Consider the following 16,881-nt stretch of genomic DNA (forward strand, 5'->3'; position numbering starts at 1 on the left):
GACCATATTCCTTTCATCTTTACACACGGTCAATCAATAATCTTCCAATAAAATATTTTAATGTAATTATTTCACTTTTTAATTAATATAATTTTTCTAAAAATCATAGCTGCAAACTGTAAGTAATGGAAATGTTCACTATCTCATCCTCTTTGTAATAAGTCATAATTCAAAATTGCATCTCGAAGGTATACCTAGATAGAGAGGCAAAAAATGGAAAAGATAGCACCAGAAATGAAATTATAATGAATTTTTAAATATTTAATACAAAATAACTTGAAAACTAAAAATCATAGCTGCATATGCTGTAGGTGATGAAAATGTTCACCATTTCATCCTCTTTGTAATAAACTATAATTCAAATTATAAGCCAGTCATATCAACATTTACTAATAATACAAATGATAATGTAAACTATAATTTTAAAAATGAATAGTATAGATAAATAAAACAATTTTTAATAATTATAATAAAATAAGAAAACAAAGCAAATAAAAATTCAATTGTATTTTTGTGTTATAAATATCATTATTAATAAACTTTTTACACATTATTTCCTATAAATTTTTTGAGGTTAAAATACTTCCAAAGATGAATATAAATTATTCTATATTTTTCTTTCTAGTCGTACAATGTTTCAGGACGATTGTCCCGTACTTATGAATAATTCATATTCATCTTTGGAAGTCTTTTAACCTCAAAAAATTTATAGAAATTAATTTATCAAATTTCCTGAAAAGAAAATCCACATTATTTAATTTCCAAAAGTTTCACTTCTGTCAGTCAGTCTCTTGACTGCCACAATTTTTTTCAATTGTTTTTGTCTCAAAACAGTTTGCAGACTTAACTCCCTTTACGCAGCAAATAGATATAATAATTTAACAATAATAGGTGGTTAAAAATATATAATTCCTGTGAATTTTACAATTTATTTATTTCCACCAAATCTTAACCGACAAGACGACAGGTAATAGTTACAGCTTTCTAGATAGACTTAGTTCTGTTGGACCCAGTGACATTATTTATTTACTTTTCATAGGGAAAAAAAAGACATACATATCGTCTGCTCAATATATTATGAATTTTTACTATACTTATATCTATAGAAATGCTGTGGGCAAAGGATCAATAAAATTCTTACTGAATAAAACTACATTAATCGCACAAAACTAATGATTAAAAACAAAATTTTATTTGTCACAAATAATAAACATATAAATTAGTGATAATCCATACATACCAGCTGAAAGCGAGTAAAGCAATATATCACTAAAACTACTACAAATGTCATTAATTTTGATTAATTATAAAGCCTCATAAAACCTTGTATATATAGTAATGTTTTCCGATTATATCTAACGCAATCTAACCATAGCCAAAACTATTGCAACTAAAAAAACTGTGAAGTAACAAGGAAATAAACTAATCATTAGTAAAACCAGATTATGATCAAGAAAACTTTTAAAAGCACATGTTTTGAATAAATATCCTAATCTTGTTTTAAAAGGAAAAGAAATCTGCATATTTTTATCACTTTGAATTCAATGGCATTGGCATGTTGGTCTTCTAAATCTAATATTGATTTTATATTAACTAAATCATGTATAATAAATATTTCAATAATATAAGAAATACAAATTTTATTAATCAGGTAGTTTAGTTAAAAAGTTTTTTATTGTTTATTTTATTCCTCAAATAATCTTAAAACTATACAAATCAAATAACTATTAGTTACCAAAAGCCATGATCCCAATAGCAGGAATGACACCCCAGTTGAATAATTCCCATGAGTTTCGGGTAGAGGGGCTAGAAAAAAAATATTAAATACAGGATTGCATTTTTTTTCTATTCAGTTTAAAAGTTTTAGAAATAAAATTGTATGTTGGTTTTACATCCTATAACTGTTATAGTGATCCATTTTCCATTTCTCATGTTGAAATTCAATCGGATTAATTAGATATTTTTATATAGCAAAAAAAATAGAAGCATGCAATAAAATAACATAATAATATATTGTAATATAATATTGTAATAAAAAAATTAAATATATAATTATTGTAGGCTATAACAGAGAAATTAGAACATGGCCAGCGATGAACAAGTCAGAACAACAGGTTAGGACAATCATACTTATTTAATAAACAAAACAAACTTTCTTTTCAATTTTCATATCACATTATAGGGTGAGGATTTTCATAAAAATATCAGTATTTTTATTTTATAAAAATTCAGTCTTTAATAATAATGTATATTATATGCTTTAGAATACTACATGTAATGTAATTAATATCAATAAGGTCTATCTTCTATAAGGTTACGAAATACGGGGGATCAATTAAAAATTTAATTATAGTATTTAAGGGTTAATGCAGTATTAAAGTTATCACACAAAGATAACTCCTAACCTTGTGATATAATAAAATTTCTTTTATATTTCTTTCACATCTATCGCCTGATCTGTACCAAACCACGAGTTTATTATCAACAGTGATTAAAAGACATTGACAGAAAAAACTATCTGGAAAATTCCGAATGAATTGAGGCCGAGACCCAATAATTAATAATGGAAATAATAGAAAGAGGCTTATAGAAACATTAACAAAAAGATCTTTTTAATAAATAACGTCCATAATATGATTGGGATAGGAAAAATATCATTTACTGGACCCTTTATAAACTTTTAAGTAAGCTAACTAAAAAAAAGTATCTGTATTTAAGTAAATTTATTACAGAAACTTACAAAAACAGATACTCAATCAAGTAAAATCTTATCATTATCCAAACTCACAACAGTTAAACCTTCATAAAGATAAGAGCTTCCACACATAAAAAATCTATACCTATCCGTTTTTTCCCCATATCCTTGAATACTTATTAGATGTTTTTTGCTGTCCCAATATTTGTTATCTTGTGAATATTGCAATACATATTTCCGAGAAGTCTTGAATAATATTTTATGAATACATTCAGCATATCAAAACTTGATGATCTAATACATAACTTACATCATAAAAAAATTAAGATAATATATTCTAGATAGTTCAATTTTTTTTTTTTTACAAATTTTTAAATCAATTTTAAAAATATTCTTTTTTACAATGAACTTCAAATTTAAAATGTACATTGTTCCTTTGAACAGCTCATTCTGCCATTATCTTAAAACTGTTTGTCTGTTGCACAATCATAAGAACTATTTGGTTATTTTATATTAAAGTTATTCCACATTATTAGCCTTTCTTTACTCCTGATGTATTGATCTACATTTTTCATTTCTCTTTAATTATTATGTTTTAATAATTTTTTTTTATAAATATTTTTAAAACTTATTTTATAATTACTAATTTAGATAGGTACTGCATTATAAGAAACAGTACTCAAATATTATGCAATAAGCCTACTGTGTTCTAACTGAAATGAGTTGAATATTTCTTCATAACCACTATTGTTTTCAAAGGGTAAGGAAGAAAAAATAGAAAGAAAATAATAATCCATATACTAAAATAGTCTATCGGCAAAATAAGTAAAGTTAGTCAGACTAATAAATATCACATGTGGGTCCTGAGACCTTGAAAGTCAATTTTCAACTTAAATGGAATGCTATTAGCACATCAGTATGGTTGATTGACCAAATTGTTCTCTGATATTAGTCAGGTTCATAATGTTAAAACAATTATGCAATAGATAAACTAATAAAATTGTTGGTAAAATACTTTGCTTTAATATTTGTAAATAACATCAACATTATAAACAAAATATTATTAGCCCCTAGTTTTGAATTTATAAAATATTGATTCTAACATTTTAAACAAGTGAGAAAAATGAAAGTGAACAGAAGCATTTGTTAAAAAGACCTTGAATAAAGTCAGCATGAAAAGCATGATGTAATATTAACCTTATATAAGATTGATTTTCATAGCCAGCGTGACTATATCTATTCAACAACCCTTTATTTGGGAGCAGTAATGACAAATAAAAATTATTCAAACAAAATCAAAACAAAAAACTAATATTTGTTTTGAACTTTTATGAAACTAAAAACAAAAATATATATAAGAAGTTTTAAAGGTCAAATTAAAACTTGATCTATTATCTTGAGGAAGAAGGAATGGATAATAGTCAAGAGTTGACAAGAGAATTTTTAATTATAATAGCTTCCTTTCATTATAAACCATTAAAAAAAATAAAATGGACAACTAGTTAGTTAATTAATCCATAAAAAAACTAGCACAATGTATTGTTAATTAGCTTATAGCCATCTGCCATTTCAGGATTATTATTAGAAAGGTTAAAGCACAATAGTAGTATTTCTCATGCAACATAGAAAAGCATAGTTTACTTAACTACAACAAAACTCATTTGAAATCTGATTCTATAAATACTATCTATAGAAACATTATAAAGGGAAATCCTTTTCATTTATTAATTATTTACTAAGAAGGAACAAAAGCATTACAGGTTGACTAATGAAAAAATATCATTCAAAAAAATCAAATAAATTTAGCTAAAAAAACTTACATTTTTGGAGCAAGAGTGATAAATCGAACGAAAATTGCCATAAGGATAAATACAATGAAAGCGAGCGAGAGCATACTAGCTTTAGCAAGCCTAGCCATATCTTTAAGTAGGCAAAGTGGAATCGTGACGAACACTGTAGCCATCGCCACAACGTAATGTCTCCTAGCGAATATTGATCTTGGTGAAAGAGAGAAAACGCGAATCATCACTTTGGTCACAGTGTCTCCTACTACAACATTGTAGCTTACCATTGCTGAAACAATGGGGAAAAAATGTAAACAAAAACATATAATAAACACATAACAATGTCCCTTGATGTTTTCAAATAATTGAAATATGACAATGGATTATAAAATAGTGTTTTAAACTTTTAAGCACAGATATAGCCTTCATATTCTAGGTGAAAGATCAAATAATAATAAAAACTAATGGAATATAAAATTTTTGAAATAGACATTTAGAATTTAAGAGTAATTAATAATAAGGTTTACAAAAAATATTTATAGAACTATAAATATCACAAATCAAAAGCTCCGTAAAGCATCAAGTGAATTTTTTGCCCTTTGACAAGTTTATTTAGAATTAGATTATGTTTTAATAATAGAAGAAAGTTTTTGTACTTAGTCCCTTTAGCTTTCCCATCCTTCAACAATAGAACTACAATAAGACCAAATAAAAAATAAAGAAAATTGTGTTCTAAAAAAACAGCCTTTCACTATACCATAAATTGGAGAAACTAGAACCAAAAATTTTAAAAAATAAATAAAATAATAAATGCAATTTTAAAAGAAGAAGTGGATTAATCAAACTAAACAAAATATTAAAACAGATTAAATTAGTTAGAAAACACTCAATTTGAGGTAATTTTCTTTCTTATCAATACATCGAATGATTTGAGCTTCGTGGGAGTCTTTTGATCAGAGAACTGATTAATATTAATTCATGGCTCTAATGACAAGCAGTACAAGTTATTAGTAAGGCATTAAATTATTTATAATCCCCATTGTGTATCACTTATTATGACCAAAAACTGCTAAATTTGAATACATCTGACATTTTAATAACCTCAGAAGGCAAATATTTTTTTTCAGATGATTTGTAATTTAACATTAAAAGAAAATAGTTAAAAATCATACCTAAGAATATTTATGAATTAGAAATGAATAAAAAAAAAATTAAAGACAACCTTATCATGTTTTAATATATGTTTTTTATAACTGTGTCACGGACAAAAAAGCACTTTAATTTTTTTTTTAATATGTTCCATTAACAAATGGACTAAAAAAATATATAGAACAAAATAATTAATATCTTATCAATGAAATTCTTTAAAAAAAAAAAATAATTTTTTATCACCAATTTTATGAATACCTAACTTAAACCAAACATTATAACACTAAACTGAATACTGAAGTACAATACAATGGAGAATAATGTCCAAAGTAATTAGTGGTTCACGAAATAGACAACTTAAGGCACTTTATAATAATATCATTCGTTCAAATCCAAATAATTAAAAATTATAATTATTTTTACTATATTAATTTTAATAAAAATTTTATGGGAATTTAATCAATAAAGTAAATCAATAAGATTCACTTATCAGGTTTAAATTTACTAATAGCATTAATGTTCTTTTACTCTTATTAATTAATAAATGTTATCAGAAGCAGAAACAGGGAGTAATACAACAATCTCTACCCCAAAAATTAAATAAATTATTAAAGTTAAATGTGATTATCTAATTTAACATATCAATTAAACATTATTTAGAATGATTTATGATATAAAAATTATAAAACTCAATTCTTACCGATGAAGGGATATATAAACTGTAAAAATGTTAAAAGATAAAATCCAGGGCGTCCAAATGCAGCTTCCATAAGTCCCTGATATGAAAAAGACTCGCTCAAATGTGCAGATCGTACCATTAAAATGAGAGAGTAATCAGTAACAAGAGCCACAAGTCCCAAAAGAAATAGACCAGTAACAAATCCTGCTTGATGAAGAGCATAAGCAATTCCTATAAGAAAATAAAAACTAAACTAATATTTCATGAAAATAATAGTATCCTCACCTAATAAGAAAATGACAATTCATTTCAATTCATCATCAATCAATTCATTATATTCAAAAGAATATTAAAATCTTAAAGAATAATTAAATTCATATTTAACAATTAATTAAAATAATTAATGGGATCATCATAAATGTAACAATTAGTACAGAATTTACAATTTGTTTCTTTTGAATACCAGACAACCAATAAGTAATCAATTAGAGCTTAGATCACACACTGAGATTCTAAATAAGAGAAAATGAGTGATAGTTCAAGGGGTGGTGCAGACTACTCTAGATATGTCAAATCATCAGGACACAAATTCGTCATTTAAAATCTTAATTTGACAGAAAAATGGTGGGTTTTATTGACATGATTGTCATAGTTCGAAACAAGCTTATTGGTTCATCCAGCACTAAAGTACCGATATATCAGAAAGGAAATAGAGTTGGTGGTTATGGCCATCTTAATCATACAATAATTCTTTAATGTCAGGAATTAGATATATTTTCCAGGAATCTTCATAGATAATTGTAAGTCAATTTTTTTTTTTTTCTTGGCATTTTATGAAAATTTGGATAAATTCTGTAAATTAAAAAAAGTCATTAATTACTAGGTAATTCAAACACTAGTAAGCCATGATAGAGAATAAATAAGAAAACATAACAATTACAACAAATGAAATCATAAATTAAATTAATATTTGCTTAAAACGGGAACAGGAGACTTCAAGATAGTTAAATCGAGTAACATTTAAAAAACATTTGAAAATGGAAAACTGTGTGAAAACCTCTACTCCCACACTCCGTTGTAGCCTTACTTATCTGACTTTTTAAACAGACAAGTATAGCGAGTAGGTTGGTTGATGTCATGTCACAATCTCACAAGAGGAGATCATAATACAAAAAAAGGCAATCCTTAACAACCAGGCCCGTCCCTCCAAGACTCCTAGGGAGCAACGGTCGTTCATCACTTTTGAAATATTTGCTTAAAACGGGAAGAAGTCTTTAAGAGCAATATTTAAAAATAACTTGAAATTGAAAAACGATAAATTGAAATATAAAATTAAAAAAAAAAAAGTGCATAAAAATGGCATAACAGCATTTCCTAAATGTTAAAAATACCTAAATATAAACAAAGTTCAAGCAGAATAACTTTAATGAGTGACCAGAGCTGGATTAGAAATATGGAGCAGCTATGTAGAGCAGGCAAATAGATCCAACCCAAAAGCTCACAACTCAAATTATAATTTAATTAAATATAAAAATATAATATTAAAAAATAAAAAATTATAATCAAAATTTGCAACTAAAAGATAATACAGCATCAGTTAGTAAGGAATCTGCATTTAATAACTTTAGTCAATAATAGCATACATCTTAACGGAGTTATTATGAATTTAAATATATTTTAACAAGTATATCAGTAGTGTTTTATATATTTCAATTCTGTAACTAGGTTTGCACATGATTAATTTCTACCCTGATTAAGCTTTCATGAGGACAATGAAAAAGCTTAACAATTATGTCCCATGGCAAACCAACATGTTAAGTTCAGCATGTTATTTAATCAGTTTTAACATCTTATCTTGTCAATCAATTTTTCTAATTAATATATAGTTAATTAAATCAAACAACATAAACCTATTAATTAGCCATTACTCCTTCAGTAACCAGGGAGTTTTGATTAGAAAAATATTTTTATGCATTAAATACTAATAAAACAATATTTTCAGTGAAAATTAAACGAAGTTTTAATTCAAAAATGAGAAAATAATCATGTATTAGGTATATATTGTTTACATAAACTATGGTGCATTCTAATTATTACAATTTTGTAAATAAAAAATCTTAAATTAATATATAATTAGATGAAAATCTAAAACAAAAATAAGTGTTTATGTATGTCACTGATCCTTCATTATTTTTTTTATTAATCATGAAAAATATTGCTAGTCCAAAAAAATATAACAGAAATTTTTATTAAAATGGACTACATACGTCACTCATAAAAATTTGCTTTAAGGAATTCTTCAGTTTCAGAGATCCCAGTGACATAAATATTGTAATATGCGGAACCCTGCCACAGAATAAATAAATTACACTTGACCTTAATTTGGCTTCTGTAATACCAAAACATGTACATAAATTATATTTAATAAATTAAAAAAGAGGTACCAATAACTCCGCTTCCGACAATTGAGTTGATGTAATTGAAACTGGCTGAAGCCAATCCAGTGGTAGCTCCAGGTTTTTCCTGAAATTAAATAATTAATTTGGGAAAGTGCTTACAATTTATTACTTAAGCATGTACTATATAAGTATATAATATATGTAGTACCTGGAAAATGTTTTCTGTATCATCATTCTCCCCCACATCATCTATCACCTAGAAACAAGTTTTTCAAAATGAAGTCTTTCATAAGCGAAAAAAGGCATTGGCTAATGATAAGAGTTTAAAATAATAGCTTTAACACTAATATAAAATGAAAATCCATTAAAATTAGTAACAGTAATGATAAACAGTATATACATAGCAAACAATAATGAAAAAATGGAAATTTTACAAAGCAAGAGTTATTTTACTTAAGAATGATAGGTAAATGTGCTTCTCAAGCACAGAACAGTAGATGGATTGTAGTAATGAATGGATTCCACCAGTTATGAAAGTGACAGACAGTATCCAAAATTCATTTAATTAAAGTTCAACATTGAAATAAAACCTAAATTATAAATATAAAGGATAAAAATCATAAAACAAAATAATAATCTCTCAACACAGAATCAAAGACTCCTTGAATAAAGGATGAAAACCGCATGTTCTAAAGAAAAATCACATCAAATCAGTCACATAATGAACGTTAAATTTACGAACATTTACCTGTTGCTCTAAAACTGTTTTATGACTATCTAAAATATAACTTTTCTCATTTGCTGTCGGCTGCATCACAGGTTTACTCATTTTTTAGGATTTAATAAAATTTATACTACTCAAAAATATTTATTTCGACTTAATCAACATAACACCTTCTCACAATAGCGGTGTATTAAAGACTGAATACCCTTGCCCGTTTTTGACACTCTTTGACAAATCATATAACTTGTGGAGGGGGTGGGGAAAATCGATGAGATCTTTATTGACAATATGACACAAATATTTAATCTACTGTTTTATTAATGATTTTTGATAATATTATTTATTTTATAAAATCTTAAAACTTATACTTAGCTTTGAATCCAATTTCAATTAAACGTAAATATACAAATTCTAAAACAACTTCAAAACTAGAATCAATATGGCACAATTAACTAAAATGGATACGGACCCGGATTTACAAGCTATCAGAGCTAAGAGGTTATCTGAAATCAAAGGGAATTACAAGGTATTAATTTATGTAAAACTACTAACAAAACGTATTTATTAACTTTATATTGATTTAAGTTGATAATATGGCTTAATACTCGTTGGTGGGTATAGTTTATTTATAAACACATGTGGGCTTTGCCATTAAGTTTTGATTGATAATTGAGATGTTTTATTTTTCTCTCAGGATTACAATGGAGAAAATCCAGAAAAAGCTGAAGAAGAAAAGAAAAGGATGGAGGACATGCGAAATGGAATGCTTTCAAGAATATTGGATCAGAATGCCAGAGCTAGATGTAGGTGTTCAGTGATGTGTTGTGTGGTTAGGGATTTGTTTATGCCGCTTTAAGTTCTAATTTGGTTATTGATATTTCAGTGAATACAATTATGGTTGCCAAACCTGATAAAGGCCGAATGTTAGAGAATATGCTCATTCAGATGGCTCAAAGGGGGCAAATCATGGGAAGAATGAATGAAGATGATCTTAAAGGCATTTTAGAACAAGTTAATAAACAATTTCAAACAAAGACAACTGTGAAGGTAGGGTTTTAAGATAACTTACATACTTCTTAAACAATTGTAACTAAGAATGAATTAAGTAATATTTGGTACTAAATGTTTATCATTGATATTCCCAATATTAACTTCTTTCAAGTAACCAAGCTAATGGCACAGGTGTTTCTGCCAATCTCCTGTCAACTTATTATTGGTATTGGTTATATCTAACCATTTCTTCATTGTTCACATTGAGTAATCTATGTAGATGTTAATCTTATCTGTGTCATACTGATATTTTATATTCTGATTTTAAAATAAAAATGGAACTTGAGACTTTAAATTAATGATATTTTTTTCCCATATTTTCAGTTTGATAGAAGAAGAGCAGCTTTGGATGATTCAGATGAAGACTTAGATGTCTAGTGTAGATAATAATTATAAATACTAATAAAAAGCACTGACCTAATTTATTTGCCATAAGTGTAAATACTTGTTATACAATAAACTTTTATATTTCTATTAAATGATCTATCTAGTAACCCTCAGCTCCCCCCACCTCTCATATTACTTTTTTCATTGTTTATATCAGTATAAGAAAAAAATATATATTTAAGGTAAAAATATGAATACCATGTACAAACATTTACTATTAAAATTTCAATAATTCATCTCTTCTAAATGCAATAGTTGACAATTTCATTGGTGCTATAAAAAACATCAGGAGGTAGGTTATCAGTGCCATTGCCCATTTGATAATGTTAAGATCTTTTAAGTAGTAAGAGTTGAAAGAAACAAGTGCTAGTGGGCCCTATTGTACTTGACGGTCACAACTGAATGACTTATTTAAATTTGCTCTAGCTAGTCGAATATCTTAACTGTTTAGTTCTTGGAGATTAACAAACTAGTTTTTGAAACTACTCCCAGTTGAATCTGTCGCTTATGTAGCACGTAAATGTAGCTGCTGTGTAAGGTTTTTATAAACAGAATTATGTTGTTTTAGTCGTTACTGAAGATAGAACCAATGGTAGTATTGAAGCACGTGATCTAGAACTGAAAACGTTCTGACGTTGATTGTTAATATAAAATTGACTTATGAAAGTGAGTAAATCTATTTCAGTTAGCTGTCACAAAAGCCATTATTCGAATGATTCATTAGTAAACTTTTAAGCTGGAGAAGTTTGTTGCAAGAACCGCCATTGCTGAACATGACATGTTCACTTGGTGAGCGGGTAGCTTCAGACTTTAGTGTATGCGTCTTAGGAACGTAGTAGACACCTATTTAAAGGTTATGATGGTTATAAGTTACATATATCGAACTTCGTTTCTATTAAGTGGTATTATGATACAGCCTGTTGGAGTTACTGTGCTTGCAATGTAATTAAACATCATCTAATAAGGGTTAGGTAAGCACATAATGTTGATAAGTAATCATAATAGTACGTATTTAATGAAGAGAATGGAGACATTCGATACTATAATAACGCCAGTAAGGAGAAATGTGGCTCGTAAAAGCACTGCTAATAGACCATTACTCAATACAATAATTAAAGCGCCTCCCAAAATAGTTAATAAAAATCACCTTTTGGACGAAAGCATCGTGTCAAAATCAAACCAAAATAGTTTTAAAAGTTATCCATCATACGAACCTAATGACTTTAATTTATATTTTGATGATGACAGTAAAAATACGTCAAAAAGATCGCTTATTGATACCAATAAAAAAAAGTACCTTGAATACCTTGAAAGCTCAGGAAATTCATTATTTCATGAAGAGTCTGAGGATGAAGATTTAGACTTATCTGGTGTATTTTGTGTTTCTGATGATATGACTAAGTATTTGGATGAGGGAAATTTATCACCTCCTACAAACTATGATTCATCTGATGAATCTATTGATTTGTCTAGAGTTAGAAATTATCCAGTGAAATTAGAAAAATGTAGAAATGATCAGTGTTTTGTTTCTAATAAAGTCAATTCACCCATCAAAGAACCTGCAATAGATGCTGGTAAGAATATTAAACAGGAGTTGTTTAGTGAAGTTAATAATGAAGACAATTTACAACCAGTCATTGTAAATCATGATTCTGTCATTTCCAATGACAGCAGCATTACAGAGTTAGGAACTCAAACAAAAAAATGCTTATTTGATCCAAATCTTGAGTCTGTTACCTGTAAAGTTAAAGTTAGAGAAGAAGTTCTGGTATGTGAAAATGTACCCCTAAAAATGACTATTCTAGAAGCTAACTTTGATGTTGACCACTTGGAAAATGTAGTGGAAGATGATAATTTTAAGGTAGATTTAGTAAATGAAAAAGATGATAATGTAACAATTATTCCCCAAGTAATTTGTGCTATGAGCTTAGGTAGCAATGAAAAGAGTGAGTTATGTGATGCAACAACAAACTCACAGATACCAGATGAGCAGAAAAGAAATTTAAGGAAGACCAAAAAAGTGTTATTGAAAAAAGAGCCATCAAAAACATCAGATACTAAAATTACAAAGACGTCAAATGTTCATGAAAAGCGCTTAACCAGAAGTCAAATGCATGTTAATAATAATACTAATAATAACAATAAAAGAATTACTAGAAATAGTACTAGACTGAATCCTGATTCGTTGGTTGCTAAAGAGAGTTTGAACACTGAAATAAATGGTCTAAGGAATAGTTATGAAAATGAACGGTTTAAAAATGATTTGATTGATGAATCTCAAAATTTAACTAACAGTTCCAGCAATGAGGAAACAAAAATTCCATCTCTGTCTAATGAGAATTCAGACATTCCTCCTGATCAAAATAAGGAAGATAAGACCGATTGTAGAAAGAAGGCTAATCTTGATAAAAAAGGTAAAAAAGAAATTAATGAAGGTGTGTTACTTCATGTTGAAGCAACAAAAGAAACTGAATTAATGAGAGATGGCAAAATTATTAAAGATAAAGAAGAATATCTAAAAGACATTGAATCAAAAATTGACAAAAATTTGCCTGTTGTGGTAGAAAAAGAGTTTGATATTCAACAGTCTTTAACTGAAGAAATTTTACTTGATCAAGCTTTAAGGTTGGCTCATCAGAGAACATCTCCTAGGCTGTCAAAAATTATGAAAGAAGCCATTTTAAAAGCTTCAGTCCAAAAACCATGTTCGAAGCCTAAGCAATCTAAAAGTAACTGTAATAAACTTGAAATTAAATCTAAAGGGAATAAAATACCTGTTCTAAACAAAAATAATTCTGAGGAAGCCGATTTATCTGATTCAGTATTAAATAATTCTACAGCATCAGAATCGAATTCAGATAAAACATTTAGTCAGAGTTCAGAGTCATTGAATGGAGATGTAGATGTTGATGAATATTGTGAAACCGTTGAGAACCAGAAAAAGAAGAAAAAGGAAAATTATGTTATAAGTCCTGTTGCCAAGCAGACTAATGCTGAAAACACTGTAGAACCATTAACAATTAAAATTTGTAGAAAAAATAATAAGAAAAAAACTGGCTTTAGACTTACATCAAAAAAGAAAAGAAGTCCTAAGAAAAAAGAAGGAGTAATTTCAAAACCTGTATGTTCTAAAGATGTTAATATGGATGATCTGTCTAAAACATTTGAAGACGTTCTGCAGGATGATAATTGGTGTACAGATGATAAAATGAATACTGCCGATTCTGAAAATTTTAAAGAAGAAAATGCTGAATTGGCTGGAGATAAAAATAGTACTAATGACCAAAAAGAAGTTCTGTCAATAAATACAAGTGAGCAGCCAACATCTAACAATTCATGCATAAGTGATAGTGAAGTTATTTCTGAAGTTAGCAATGTAAAAAAGTCTGCCTGTGTTAATGTTGAAAACATAAATACCATTGATGAAAAAGTTAATATTAACGCAGATACTGAAAGGAATATAGGAAATGATGAAATGTCTGATTTAAATAATTCTAAGCAACATTCAATTGGTGATGATTCAGCTGTTAATGATTCCTCCACTCCCCTGTCAGGTGGAATCAATAATTCTATAAGTAATAGCAATAGTAAAGATTCAGTTTCAATATCTTCACATAGTAAAATAGTAACTGATATTACCTCTGAGAAAAACAGTAATTTAAATTTAGAATATTTGCCAACAAATTGTAACACTGATTCTTTTAATACCTGTGTTGCCATATACAACACTTTAAGCTCTGATGAATCAAATAAACCTCCAATTTCTTCTATACCTAAAGCTGATTTGAATAAAGATACATCATTCACAAAACCTCAACCTTCATCAGATATTCATCCACAATTATTAAATTCACAAAATGATTTGCTTCTAAAAAATAGTTTGTCGAATGGCATTAATAAATCATTAACAAATTCAAAAATGTTTGAGAACCAATATGATCAAGTTCATCAAATGATAAATACTGCAGACCAAATACATAATCAAATTAATAATGATGCCTGTACTCACCAGGAACCAGCAATGGATATTTTGAAATGCCCCTTAATAACACCTAACACTGAGATACAGCCAAAAGTACTTCCCTTGAGTATTGCCTCTAGAGATCCTCGCTTAAGAAAAAGTCATGTAAGAGTTATAGTTGAAGTAAGTACTTCATCTGTTTCCAGTTCTCCAGGCAAGTCAGATATACAGCAAGAAACCAGAATTATTAGTCAAGTTATGCAAAATGTGTCTAAAGAAATAGATTGCAGAAAAGAGGCTGAATCTGATTCAGAGACAAATGAAAATCAAATTGAAATGGATCGTAGAAAAAAATTTAAAAAACGAGAAGTTGATGCTGAATTACTGTATAAAACACCTCTTTCAGATCTACATGATATACCTGAAAGAACATCATATACCCGTTCAATTCGTAAAAGATCTCCTCCTAAGATAGACAAGAGAGATCCAAGAACGGTTCGTAGAAAAGAAAATTTTTTACCTAACAATGATAGGGTTCCTGAAACCTACCGTGAATATCATGAAATTAATATTTATTCCAAACTGACACATCAGGACTCAGTTCGAAGTGAAATAGTTGGCTCTCCTTCTGAATTTAATAGGAATGATAATTTTTCCCCTGATTACAGAGCAATGGGACAATATAGACCCGATTCTCATCACCCTGAACACTATAATTCATTTAGAGGTGATGTAGACTTGAGACGAAGGGAAAATTATAGCCAGAATTCATCAACTGAGTATGTAAATGAAGTGAGACATACTAAAGATTTTACAGAAAGGGTTTATCAAAATCATTCTGAACATCACCGGGTAGGTTACCAATATAAAGAAACTGAGGAAGAATATAGGTGCTCAGAGAATTATCCACCAGGTTTTATACCTCCAGATAATTATTCACGAGGGTATAAAAGGCCAAGTGAATTTAATTCCGATCATAGTCACCATGGTTCACCTGATTTTAGAGAAAAAGAGCATGTTAGGGAAAGAATCATTGAAAGAAACCATATCTCACATAATGAACCAAGCTATTCTAGGTGGGATTATGCGCATAAAAAAGTTGAAGGTCACTTCCCCCCTGAAGTACATAATGAAAAAGAGGAAAAAAATCTTCAACCAGATGAAATGAAAAATATGTGGCAAGAAGAACGAGATTTGATTGATGGACCTGTTAAAAGTTTTTCGAGGCCATATTATCGGCGAAAAAAGTTTTCTAGGGGGGAAGAACTTTTTGAAAGGAGGACCACGCCTTGGGATATTGATAATAGACGGTTTACTGAAAATGAAAGGCTATGGGTACGTAAAACAGATCAAGAATTGATTCATGGCCCCGATAGGGATATGAGGTGGGATAGAAGAGGTAGAAAGGGATTTAGAGATGTTAGGGAAGAACGTTCACGTTCTCCGAGAAGAGATCATGATAGGTATAATGGTAAGCGCTCCAGATCTCCTGGAAGTTTTCTAAGAAGTAGAAGAGAAGCATCACCTAGTCCTCATAACAGTCCTTTGGTCCTGGATTCTCCAATGAGTCCTGAGCCTGCTGATCGCTACTGTGTGCTTGAACCAACCAAGTGTTTAACTGTCCCACAGTGAAGTGATTAATCATGTTGGACAGATAACAAATCATAGACATGAGCTTCCATGCTGATTAATGTTTTGTATATACCAATAATTTATATTTTTTTACACTTAGAATATAGGTAATCTATTTTTAAAATGAAGAAGTAAATTGTAATGTTCTGATTAATTTCTCATTGAAAACATTAAATTATTCTAAAGTCCTGGTAATAATACTTAAGATGTTAAAAAATTTTAGAAAGTTTCTTTTTATTTATTTATTGAATTATATATGTATATGAAAAAATTAAATAGTTTTTTTTCTGAGTTTCTGTTTAGTTCTAGATTTCACTTTGAAATGTGGTGAAATCTAATATTTAATTTTCTGTTTGTAAAAATTGTTGTATATGTAAAGATTATCTATGTATATATATGTACACAAATGTATAATTATGTA

The 16,881-nt window shown here is 28.4% G+C and overlaps 3 protein-coding genes across 3 annotated transcripts in view; 2 read left to right on the forward strand and 1 right to left on the reverse strand.

Annotated features, from left to right (window-relative positions):
* The window catches only part of LOC106686889 (putative sodium-coupled neutral amino acid transporter 11), an 18,539-nt gene extending 8,897 nt beyond the window's left edge, over positions 1-9,642 (reverse strand). Inside the window, exons 1-6 of the mRNA XM_014430479.2 lie at positions 9,455-9,642; positions 8,915-8,962; positions 8,752-8,830; positions 6,329-6,538; positions 4,516-4,768; positions 1,736-1,806 (exon numbers count right to left, since the gene is read on the reverse strand). Of these exons, the coding sequence (XP_014285965.1) occupies positions 1,736-1,806; positions 4,516-4,768; positions 6,329-6,538; positions 8,752-8,830; positions 8,915-8,962; positions 9,455-9,535 (742 nt within the window). The 5' untranslated portion in view covers positions 9,536-9,642. The remainder of the gene's footprint in view (positions 1-1,735; positions 1,807-4,515; positions 4,769-6,328; positions 6,539-8,751; positions 8,831-8,914; positions 8,963-9,454) is intronic.
* A 157-nt stretch (positions 9,643-9,799) lies between these two features.
* On the forward strand, positions 9,800-10,959 carry PDCD-5 (programmed cell death 5). The gene is made up of 4 exons (XM_014430480.3): positions 9,800-9,956; positions 10,125-10,233; positions 10,314-10,477; positions 10,805-10,959. The coding sequence occupies exons 1-4, from the start codon at positions 9,870-9,872 to the stop codon at positions 10,856-10,858; spliced, it is 414 nt and encodes a 137-aa protein (XP_014285966.1). The 5' UTR covers positions 9,800-9,869; the 3' UTR covers positions 10,859-10,959.
* Positions 10,960-11,891: 932 nt separating this feature from the next.
* On the forward strand, positions 11,892-16,460 carry LOC106686882 (putative leucine-rich repeat-containing protein DDB_G0290503). Its single transcript, XM_067048933.1, has one exon. It carries the CDS (start codon positions 11,892-11,894, stop codon positions 16,458-16,460), a length of 4,569 nt encoding a protein of 1,522 aa, XP_066905034.1.
* The last annotated feature ends 421 nt before the right edge of the window (positions 16,461-16,881 follow it).

This window comes from Halyomorpha halys, unplaced genomic scaffold, assembly GCF_000696795.3.
Source record: "Halyomorpha halys isolate HHAL.00 unplaced genomic scaffold, Hhal_1.1 Scaffold894.1, whole genome shotgun sequence".
In the NCBI taxonomy this organism is placed as follows: Eukaryota; Metazoa; Arthropoda; class Insecta; order Hemiptera; family Pentatomidae; genus Halyomorpha; species Halyomorpha halys.